This window comes from Girardinichthys multiradiatus, chromosome 15 (genome assembly GCF_021462225.1).
Source record: "Girardinichthys multiradiatus isolate DD_20200921_A chromosome 15, DD_fGirMul_XY1, whole genome shotgun sequence".
NCBI classification, from domain to species: Eukaryota; Metazoa; Chordata; class Actinopteri; order Cyprinodontiformes; family Goodeidae; genus Girardinichthys; species Girardinichthys multiradiatus.
Genome location: NC_061808.1, coordinates 16219275 through 16231647, shown reverse-complemented (window position 1 = coordinate 16231647; position 12373 = coordinate 16219275). Strand labels below are relative to the sequence as shown.

At 39.2% G+C, this 12373-nt stretch overlaps 1 protein-coding gene across 1 annotated transcript in view; it reads right to left on the bottom strand.

Moving 5' to 3' along the window:
- The window catches only part of stxbp5a (syntaxin binding protein 5a (tomosyn)), a 181558-nt gene that overhangs the window by 91284 nt on the left and 77901 nt on the right, over window positions 1–12373 (bottom strand). Inside the window, exon 6 of the mRNA XM_047388111.1 lies at window positions 11495–11629. Coding sequence (XP_047244067.1) covers window positions 11495–11629 — 135 coding nt within the window. The remainder of the gene's footprint in view (window positions 1–11494; window positions 11630–12373) is intronic.

Here is a 12373-nt window from a genome sequence, read left to right as displayed (position 1 = left end):
CTGTATTAAAAACTATTTATCCACATTTCATGTTGCGAAGATCTAACTCAGCAGCTCTAACCATAACTCTTTTTGAAAACTTCTATGTCAAGACCTCAAGGTACACCATTTGAAATGATTTTGTCCTCTGCATGACTATTAAACTGAATCAAAATAGAAATGTGATCAATGTTGCAAGTTTTTTTTTTTTTTTTTTATAATTCATTGATTTCAATTTAACTAATAGGTCCTTTCACTGTGTGCATCCTTAATTGTTCATATTAGGAGCAGAGGGTCATGAAATATGAAAAGCTGCCTTACTGCATGCATCGCTACAGTTAATAGGTACTATTTTATTTAAACAAAAATACAGTTAGAGGGGATGTTTAAAGCAAACAGCTGTTATTAGCATTTATCATGGTGAGTAATGCTCGTAGTAACTGTTTTTTTCCCACCTGGACTCAAATGTCATACTATTTAAAATGTAGCATGTTCTGTTGAAGATAAAGGTTAAAAGTTCAATAGGATTAAACAGATTTACCATACTCCACTCAGCCTTCTATCTTTCTGCTAAAAGTCTAGATCTCTCTCGCATAATGCGTTGACTGACAGGAAAAAGAGAAGAGAACAGTCAAGCAGTCAAGGAGATAATATCAAACAGATTTTGGTAACTAATACATTCCTTGATACATCACTAGCTGAAAACCTAAATTGAAACCCTGGGATGGAGTAGGGGGCCCTTTATTTGGCTCCCATCCGGTCTCTGTACAGGCGGAGCAGGAGTTTGGTCCACATTGCCGGCACTAAGTCAGACCTGTTCCGGGTGCATGTTGGACTCCAGCAGGGCTGCCCTTTGTCACTGGTCCTGATCATAACTTTTATGGACAGGATTTCTAGGTGCAGCCAAGGGCCGGAGTGGGTCTGATTTGGGGACCAGTGGATTTTGTCTCTCCTTTTCGGAGATGATGTGGTCCTGCTGGCCCCTCTAGCCAAGACCTACAGCACGCACCGGGGTAGTTTGCAGCCGAGTGGGAAGCTGCTGAGATAAAGATCAGCTCCTCCAAGTCCAAGGCCATGGTTGTCAAAAGGATAATGGTCGTTTCCCCTTTTCAGGTTGGAGGGGAGCTCCTGCCTCATGTGGAGGTGTTTAAGTATCTCTGGGTCTTGTTCACGAGTAAGGGGAGAATGGAGCGGAAGATCAACTGACCAGTCAGTGCAGCTATTGCAGTAATGACGACGTTGTGCTCGTCTGTTGTGATGAACAGGGAGCTGAGCCGAAAAGCGGAGCTCACAATTTGCCGGTCGGTCTACGTTCCTACCCTCACCTATGGGCATGAACTTTGGGTCATGACTGAAAGAACAAGATCCTGAATACAAGCGGCTGAAATGAGCTTCCTCCATAGGGTTGCCGGGCACTCCCTTTAGAGATAGGGTGAGGAGCTCGACCATCTGGGAGAAGCTTGGGGTAGAGCCGCTGCTCCTCCACATCGTGAGGTGTCAGTTGAGATGGCTCAGTCATCTGTTTCAGATGCCCCCTGGACGCCTCCCCCAGGAGGTGTTCCAGGCACGTCCCACCGGGAGGAGGCCAGGTAGAAGGCCCAGGTCACAATGGAGGGACTATGTCCCTCGGCTGGCCTGGGAACGTCTTGGGCTTCCCCCAGAAGAGCTGGAGGAGGTGTCTGGGGAATGGGAAGTCTAGGGGTCTCTGCTTAGCCTGCTGTCCCCACGACCTGGTTCCAGATAAGCGGAAGACGACGAGTACGAGAAACCCTTAGCTTGTTTAAATAATAGCCACACCTCCAAAGAGTTTACACTTTCCTCCTAGTAGCCTCCAAAAGTTATGTGCAAAATAATACTTTTTTAATTTGAAAGACCTTATTGACAAACAAGTAGTAAAACACCAGTTCCACACAAATGTCCACACAGATTGTTGCTGTAGAAAGTTTGCTGCTTGGCCCTTATGCATTTACCAACTTAGTAACTGGTCAAGCTTGTTCAGATAAAAACTCACCAGCAGAATAATTTGTGCATTTCTATATTAAACAATTCAAAAAATTTAGATATAACCTAGTTGCAAGGAATACGTGTTTTTGGAACAAATGTTCTATAAATAAAAACAAAAGAAGAAGGGTCTATGTGCGAATCTGTCTGTTAGAAAGTAACAGTTAGTGGGCAGGCAGACAGCCAGATGTCTCTATATTTAGCCTGTTAGTACTGAAGCCTTATTACCTAAGCTCTGCTGCAGCAGAATCTATTGATGTGTCTAATACCCCCTTTACTGCCTGTCTGTGAGCTAAAAGCTATCCACACCTGCATGCACATCCACAGTTATAAATTTGCATGTCGGTCCAATTAGAACATATCTTAACACCTTCTCACTTGTAAACAATATCCTCAATAGCATAAACAGTGTATACTGTCCTAATGAATTTCAAAATCCACCCTTCTCATAAGACCTACTTTCTTGTTCAATGACTTCACTTTACCTTTGCTTTTATCTGCATAAATTCAGATTAAATTGTTTACAGAACATAAATCCGACATAAACGCTTTTACAAAGTCTCCAAATACACATTCAGATTTTGATATAAAGGAATCACCATGGCAACAGAGGCAGGATGGGCAGAGTGCACATAGGCTTCCAAAAAACCATCTGTACTCTGCCACGAGCATACTGACACACCCACACAGACCGAAAGCTGTCAGGACATGCTTTACTGCACACATACACACCTGTCTGCATGTATACATGCACGTGTGTTTGCTTGTCTGCATGCCATAATTCTCATAGCGCCCTTCACATTTATCACATTCAAGTAATTTTAGCTACTTATTTAAGGGTATTCATTTCACACAAGCACACACTCATATACGCTGGCGATTGCTTGAGTTAAACTGATTACCCAGTGGCAAGTATAACCTTGGTACCTTTGGTTCAGCCACTTATCTTTTATAAACCTATGCTGCACCAAACTACATCTCGGTGTATTACCATTGCCCAGCCATGCTTTCAGTGCAATAAAGAGAATAAACTATTACTTCAGGTGTGTTTTGCAAGCAAGCACACAAGCACTGCCAAGCAATTGTTGGTGGGTGTGTTGATGGCACAGCGGGGATATTTAAGCAACACCTCACTGAATTAAAAAACATCTCCTCATCACACAGTTTCATTTCATGCTTGTTAAAATGCCCAGTATTTAAATATGTGGCATGAATATTACATATTTACATATTTTATGTTTTTTTTTATGTTTCTTGTATTTGAACACCTCTAATACATTCTCCACTGGGACCTAGGTAGGGAGATAAACCATGCAGCAAACACAGAAAGCAAAGCCACAAACATCTGGTGTAATTGCAGGTGATGATCTCTACAGTCTGCCCATGCCATGTTTGGTCTTATTTCACTTTAATCGGTAGTGTTTACATTAATTTTAAATAGTATTTGCTCTTCAAGTTTCATTGCATTTTACTTAGAGCTATCCATTACTCTTAATTTTGTGTTCTGTGTTTCCCATAGAAAGCATTTGTCTGTGGCTCAGTGTTTCTGTGTTCTGCATTGTCTCTTCCCTAGTAGTAGCTATTGCTACCGTTAACTTTGTTGTCACTCTCTTTTCTTTCAGTAGAAAGTACACTTTTGTCAGTGCTGTGAAGTTGTTCTCCTGCCTAGACTAAGTTATCAATGTAGCTAATACTGCTATTAAATATGTGTTTTTTTTTTCTTTGATTATGATCAAAGAAATGATTCTTTGATCTATGATTATGTGGCTTTTTTATGTCTCCTTCCTTGTCCTCTCAACGAAAGCCAGTTGCAACAGATATCTGGTCATACTGTGCTTGGTTCTAATGTAGTTTTCTTCCTGCTTAAAGGAAGTGGTTCCTCAAGTGGAAGTGGCTCTTCACCAGTGGAGCCTTCACATCCTGTTTGTGATAGACTGGTAAAAAGTCAATGATGCCATTAATCAACTGTGCTTCCTTAGATGATAACTTTTTGCCAAATGGCATGATTTAAACAACTGAAATTACACTCCAATTTGCATTGCATTTGACTATATACAACAGCTTCTTGAATCTGACTACATGCCTGAATTGTATTATCCTGGACTTAGCTGTACTAGTTTGGCCCAAATTATGTCAATATACAACTCTGTATAACTAAATATGAGTTGGACCCATTTGTTTCTTAAAAGTGTTTTCAGATTCCATTTATTGTGAACATGTGCTATATAACTAAAATGAATAAAAATAATTATTGACTTTATTATATCTATTATCATCTTTTCATAATATTGTCGAAGATGGTTTTTGCGTATTTCTATAAAATTTTTCAACATTGCCTTTAATTGTTTATTAATTAATGTATGTTGACCTTGAGATTCTCCATATAAATTAAATGTATAACAAAATAGTTATTATTATTTTTATTAATCAGCATTACTGGCAGCTGTAAGTTCAGTATCAGGATTCTATATTCAGCTATAAATGTGAATAAAACATTGTTTTTTAAGACACAGACAGACAGACAGACAGACAGACAGACAGACAGACAGACAGACAGACAGACAGACAGACAGACAGACAGACAGACAGACAGACAGACAATAGATATTTTTAGCAACAAATTGTCACTAGCAATAACAATCTCTTTTTTCAGTGCACCACTACTTATGTTTAGGAAGGGACTCCCTATTTTTTGTTTTGTTTGCTAAATTATTAACACAAAAGAGTAGAATAAGATCATCAAAGGGGTTTGAAGAGAAAGAAAAAAGTTCAATTAAAAAGCAATAATTTGTGATTTACAAAATATCATCACACCGTTATTTCAACTTTTTTGTTTTTATGTCCTACACCTTGAGTGCTGGAACCACTATGAATGGCTTAGAAGTGACTCACTTTTTAAAATCTCCTCACACATAGTTTACTACCACCTGACAAATACACAAAACTGTAGTTTGCAAGAAAAATAGGCAATAAAAGAAAAACAAATTTAAAATAGCTGCTGGCCTATAAGTAGGAGAAGATGAAATCAAAAAAGGACCAGAACAGGGGATGTCTCAAGTCAACATGTTCACATAAACTCTGTGTCACAGTAAGCTGTAAATATTTGACGCTTTTGTCCCATTTCTTGGCTTTTTGTAGCCAGAAACCATTTAACTGAATCAAATTTAACACAAACACAAGCACAAAAGGCAGTTATGCACAGACTTTGAGGCATTTTTGCATGTACAGCACAGTGTATTTGTGCAAAGAAAAGTGCACTGTGTGTTATTTCACATTCTGGTGCAGTTTCCAGCAAAGTCGATTAAGAACAGAGGTGTGAGTCATGTGTACACGGAGTGCTGGTTTGGGCTGGGCCAAGCCAGGCCAGGCCTTGGGCTAAATGGAATAGCAAATATGACCCCAGAAACCACTACATTCTGGTCTATTATCAGTCACAAGACGGCAGTGGTGCATTGAGCAGGGTGTGGAATAAAATATTTAATTACTTTTACAATAACAATCTCTGCCAATAGCAATGGTATTATTACAGGAGGCATGTTTTGAATTGTGAATATTCGAAAGAAACTGTCTTAAGACTGTCTTAACAAAAGCAGGAGATATGGATTCTCCAAATTATATGTAAAGCAGCTTTTTAAAAATATTGCTACTTTTACATATTTTTTTATAAAATAGTCAAGTTGAAAAAAAAAGAGCATGGAGAAAAGGACATTTGAGTGAAATTGAGCAATTCCCAGCTTAATCAGCCCTGACCAGTCAGACTCAAAATTCCGATCTTTTCCTTTCAGTGAATGCACCATAAGTAAGTGCTACCAGGTCATGTTGACAAGACATGTTACTAAGAAACACAAAAATGCAAAAACAATACTTTACCGGAAGCACATTTCTGCAATGTATTGATATATGGGATTATTCATGCTGGGAAGGAGCGACCCTTCAGAATAGCAAGGCTAAACAATGTACAGCAAAGTTGTCGTTTTTTGTCCTTTTGACCTTTGTTTGCTATGGAACATGCTGGATTTTTTTAAATGTTAAGAGCCATTTGGAAATCTCAATTAGGGCAGGGATTTACATTCTCTAAGGAGCATGTATGGAGATAGCTGTTTTAGTAATGATAGCAGTGGGTACTGCGATAAAAGCTAATATTACATGACAAAGATGGTTTAAAATGTCAACTCTGTCATTTTGTCTTTGGTTTAAAATGTTAATAAAACCCAGCTTTACAGTGAATGCTCTCTCATACACATTATGATGTCGCCTTAGCTCCTAACATAAATAATTAATGACTGCTCATGGTAGGAAGCCTTAAAAACAATCTTTTTTTAATTTTTGTTTTGTCAAGCACAAAATGCATATGAGCTGGGAAATGTGATCTGTGCATCTCTGTTGGGGAAGAAATTGTCCCTAAATTGCAACCAGTAATCCCCTTTAAAATCAAAATCACTTAAATAATCATTCCAGTTGTAATTGTAATTCTGTTTCTTGTCTAATGACATCACAAGCGGCCAACAAAAGAGGTAAAGAAGCTTTTGTTTTCTGGACGCTGACCCTTCAACCCCTACAGCTGGCACAGATATATAAGGACAAAGAACAAGAGATTCACCTCACACCTCTCTGATCTGCTTCAAAGCAAATCACAAACGTGCGCTCAAACAAATATACAAACCATTTGCCTCTGTAACAAACCAGGGACATCGGTCCGGACACCTCTAACATCTTAAAGGATGTGATTTCCCTCCAAAATAGCAGAATGAAGTACTGTAGCCATGTAATAACAGATATAGTGATGTAATTTTCCAAAACCTAAATATGCTGCTGGGAGATTCTCACAGTATGATAAATTTAAAAATACCACAGTTTCAACATAAAGATTTATTCATCTTCTATACTGCTTATTCCATTGTGGGTCATGGGGGAGCTGGTGCCTATCTCCAGCACCCTAGACAGGTCACCAATCCATCGAAGAGAAACACAGAGACATACAGGACAAACAACCATGCACACACTCATTCACACCTAAGGGTAATTTAGAGAGACCAATTAACCTAACAGTTATGTTTTTGGACTGTGGGAGGAAGCCGGAGTACCCAGTGAAAACCCGCACATGCTCCGGGAGAAGATGTAAATTCCATGCAGAAAGACCATAGCCGGGAGTCAAACCCAGGACCTTCTTGCTGCAAGGCAACAGTGCAGCCCACACACAGGATTAACACAAAGATTTTAAACAAAAATATAAAACACGAACTACCTGCTTTTATTTAAAACAGAAAGCAACAATTCATATTAGAACTACTCCAATACTATCCTAAAACCTGATGACAATGCTCTGTTAAAGCCTGCATGTGAACAGTAACCACTTCATATCCAATGTAGGTCAAAGTATCTTCCCAAAACTGATAGCAACTAAATGATTACGTTTGGATATAGAGAAGATATTTACTTATTTGATATGTGTTGGACTGGTATGTACAGTTCCACAGGTCGTAGATAGGTAATACAGGGTACCTCCAAGTTACTTCAGCCAAGCCATCGGGTATAGCACATGCATTGGTAAAATGCAGCAAATAATTTCCTAGTATATATGATCACATTAAATAACAAGGCATTATTTTAAAGAACGCAGACAGTCATTTTAAGAAATATCTTTTTATAACTGACAGATGTTTGGCATGCAGTATGTTTTTACCATATAATTTCTTTAATTGAAGAGCATATTTCTGACATTCCAGATATACTTTGTCATTTTAATAGAGATATTTTTTTAAACTAAATCAGTGCTTAAAATACTCTCAGGAAAAGCATTTAAAGCCAATGTAAAAACAAGATGAAAGTGAACTGTGAGGGAACACTGGTCCTTTGGTCTGGAGACTGTGTGGTATCTACTGTTCTATCATTCATATCTTCTCTCTATCTCATCATTATCACTCCTTACCTTCTGCCCTTTTTTTCCTTTAATTGGAACCCTTCTCCCTCACTGCCTTCTCTTATCTGCACAACTTCCTTCATTTGCTCTGCCCTGTGCTACCTGCTTTTAACCCTCCACCACAACTCCATCCATCTACTCCATCACTCTGCCTCTGTGGATGTCCTTTTCCCAAAGGCAAAAGCCCCATCTCATCCATTCAGTTCCTCTCCCCTATGTCACAATCCCACCTCCCCCTCTCCCCCACCACTCAACTCTCGCCTTTTCTTCCCCGCAGCCCTGTCGACGAGACGTCTGTGTGTACCATACACTGATCTCAGCAGACACCTGTTCCACCCACTCCCTCCTCCTCATCTTTTCCTGCTATCTACACACATACGCAAACATGCATATGTGCTCACATGCCAGAGAACAGGGATGAGGAGAAAGTGTGAAGCAAAATGCACCAACCAATGAATAATTTAGGTCTTAACAGCGGGGAGCTAAAATGGAGCCTATCATCCTGACAGATCCATTCAAACAGCAGAGATGGCATCCTTACTACCTGGAATCTGATACTGTGCTTCAATATGACACACTTATGAATAACTTCTTATGCCATTACATTTAAACTACCAAACAATAACTTAACTTAAGCAATTCTGCTTACAGTGAACCTCAAAAGGGTACATACCACCGTTAGAGGATGGGTTTTTGTGATGTAATCCCCAGATACAAGGAAACCAAAGTAAATTACTATACAAATTAAGTAATGGGTAAAAACATTGGAACAAAACAAGGATGAAATATTTAACAAAGCTACAGAAAGTTATTAAATACTTTGTGGAAACATCTTTTTTTGGCAATGGCCATACTCCAAGATGTTTTCTGCATGGAGTAAGTAGTCGAAAACATTGCTAAGTTTTTCCACACAAACTGTCTTTAAATCTTCAAGGTTTTGGGGAACTTTTCTATGCACTTTTCAGTTCTTTCCAGAGATTTCAGTGGGATACAAGTCAGATGATTGAACGGACCACTCCAGCAATTCTATTTTATATTCTCTGAACCCAATTCCTTGGGTGTAGATTTAGGATTATTTTCCTTTATTGGAAATCTAAACTTGTTTCATCTTCAGATTCTTATCGAGAAGGTCCCGATTCTTTCATTTATCCTTCCTTAAGTAATATAAAGTGCAATGAAATCCAAAGAGTTCAGCGTTGGGCTCATCTAACCATCTAAATTTCCTCAGTTTTCACTGGCTTGTCCAAATATTCTAGAGCAAGCTTTAAATAAACTTCAAAAAGGTTTTTTTTTTCTTCTTCAGAAGAGGAGTCTTGATGGATCAGTGATGGTTTGGGCTGTCATTTCATGGTTTTCCCTTGGCCCAATACTTGTGCTAGATGGGTGCGTCACTGCCAAGGACTACCGAACCATTCTTGAGGACCATGTGCATCCAATGGTTCAAACATTGTATCCTGAAGGCGGTGCTGTGTATCAGGATGACAATGCACCAATACACACAGCAAGACTGGTGAAAGATTGGTTTGATGAACATGAAAGTGAAGTTGAACATCTCCCATGGCCTGCACAGTCACCAGATCTAAATATTATTGAGCCACTTTGGGGTGTTTTGGAGGAGCGAGTCAGGAAACGTTTTCCTCCACCAGTATCACGTAGTGACCTGGCCACTATCCTGCAAGAAGAATGGCTTAAAATCCCTCTGACCACTGTGCAGGACTTGTATATGTCATTCCCAAGACGAATTGATGCTGTATTGGCCGCAAAAGGAGGCCCTACACCATACTAATAAATTATTGTGGTCTAAAACCAGGTGTTTCAGTTTTATTGTACAACCCCGGTATTTCAGCTGGTTTCTTGGCTTTCTGTGCCCTCTTGCACATTCTTTTGTTCACGTGTTTAATTTAATTTTAGTTATTCCCTGTGCTATTTCACTTTATTACACATAACTTAATTCATGAACAAATTTCAATAGATTTCTTTGTATCAGTGGATAAACTGCAATGTCTCTGACATCTGGTGTGAATTGAATGGAAATATTACAAATATATTCACTGACAAAATAATTAAATTATAGACCCATTTTACCCAGGGCTGCACGGTGGCGCATTCTCTAAGGAACATGTATGGAGAGAGCTGTTTTAGTAATGCTAGCACTGGGTACTGCAGACCCAGGGGTCAACTCTTGCCTTTTCTTCCCCGCAGCAAGACTCCATGCAGAAAGACCCCTGAGTTTGCATGTTCTCCCTACGCATTCTCCCCGTGCATGCGTGGGTTCTCTCTGGGTACCCTGGCTTCCTCTCATAGTCCAAAAACATGACTACTAGGTTAAATGGTTTCTCTAAATTGCCCTTAGGTGTGAATGAGTGTGTGTGTGGTTGTTTGTCCTGTCTGTGTCTGTATTGCCCTGCAATGGACTGGCGACCTGTCTAGGGTGTAGCCCTCCTCCCGCCCATAGCATGCTGGAGATAGGCACCAGCTTCCCTGCGACCCACAAAGGAAGAAGCGGTAGAAAATGATTGACTGACTGACCTATTTTACCCTTGATTAACTAGAAAAGGTTCAGGTTTTACGTAAAGGTTCAAGGTTCAGGTTTTCCGTAAAGAGGTTATGAAGTATTAAATTAATCTCACTGTACAAATGGATCAGTCAGGAAGAGTGTAGAACAAAATTGTACATAATCTTATATTTACCCTGGCAGAGGTCAAGATCAATTAGAGAAAATATGGAATAGTGACATTACAAAAACTGAATTTGTCTCTGGAAAATTCTGAAAAGACAAGTAGGAAACTGTTCATGGAGGCTGCTGAGTTGTTGATAGCATCACAGACGAAGTTGAAGTAATTTATAACAACTACTGGTTGTGTTCTATATATGACAACAGCTTCATGTTGAGGGGTTGCTCTTCTTCAAATGGGACTGTGTTTTTTTCTTCAAGGTAACAGTTTAGACCCACATCCTTCAGGTTTCTTCAAGAAAGCTGAAAATGAAAAGGGATTTCAATTTTCAGCCCCCCTGTGAGTCCAAACATACATCCCCAATCAAAAGGATGGCTTCTTCTTCAGAAGAATAATGTTCTGAAATAGCCTAGCCAGAGGCCAGAACAAAGTCTGCCAAAAAAACAAATATATGGGGTCACATGAAGAAGGATGTGAAAAAGATATGTTCCAATAATAATATTTGGACAACATTTACAAGGTAGAGCAAGGTCAAGTTGAGACGTGGAATATTTAAATAGCTAGAACAAAGTTCTTAGTTTAGGAGTGTTCACACTCTTAAACTAAACCAGGTTGCTTTTTTGCTTGTTGCTTTTTTGCTTGATTGATATAAGTGTAAAAAAAAGTTTTATAATAATTTACTATGATCCCATTTTTACATCACAAAAATCTGGCATTTTAACAGGGATGCGCACATTCTTAAAGTCCAGTGAATATGAGACAGCTCTTGAATATGAAACTCATCTTTCTGAAACAAAACCTGTGCAGCAGTATGTTCAAATGTGTGGAAACTAATAGATAAGGAGAAGGCAAAAAGACTTAAGAGAAAATTTGTTGGAGGGAATCATCAGAGAGTAAAAAAGAGGCCCAGTCCACTCACAGTTCAATGGCTTTGTTCCACATGATGACGTAGCCTGAGAGCATGAAGGACTCCACGTTGACAATGTGGATGTTCCCTCGTTCTGTGCCGATGTACAGCCATTTACTCTGGAATGGCAGGTGGCAGAAAGTTATTCTGTGGAAGGAAAAAGAAGCAACAACTGTTAGAAACGTCGTCAAAAATTAAGGGAAAATGTTTGGATAACGATGGAAAGCTCTTGGAAATCACTTAGTGTCTTTGAAACTTTGAAAGGATTATTTACCACTCCGACAGGTCAGAGCAGTCAAGATTAGAGTGGCACACCAAAAAGGGCTTTAGTCAGCCATTTAGACCCTTTTTCTCTGTATCCATAGGACACATGAGGGCAAGAGTCAAATGTAATTCTCCTGTTATCATTATCCCTTGCTATCTCCTCGTTTCATCCATCCATCAGACTTAGGTTTAATGAGAGGTTATAAACCCTTCCCTCCTTAACCATGGCTGTCCATTCATCTTCTCATCCCTTTTTCATCATTGTGTTCTTTCATCCATCCTGCCGTGGAATAATAATGTGCAACCTTGGTAATCCAGCATGCTAATATTTCAAGGTCAGTTGGCTCCTCCAGTGATCCGTCTGATTCTGCACAGCGGTCTAAGACACAGCTGTAGACTTCAAGACAAGACCCTTAAGTTTCCCCTTTAGAGGGAATATCCAAGTCTGTGGCAAGACAAAAAGCCAGACTTCTTTATTTTCAGATCATCTTCTGACCTAGCATGTAAAAATGTCCTCTGCAATAATAACAGATTAGCTACTACTGAGCAGCTGCATCATTCACACTGGAAAATTACAATTTAAATTACAATAAGATTGATATTAGATTTAATACTTATCATGCTTTT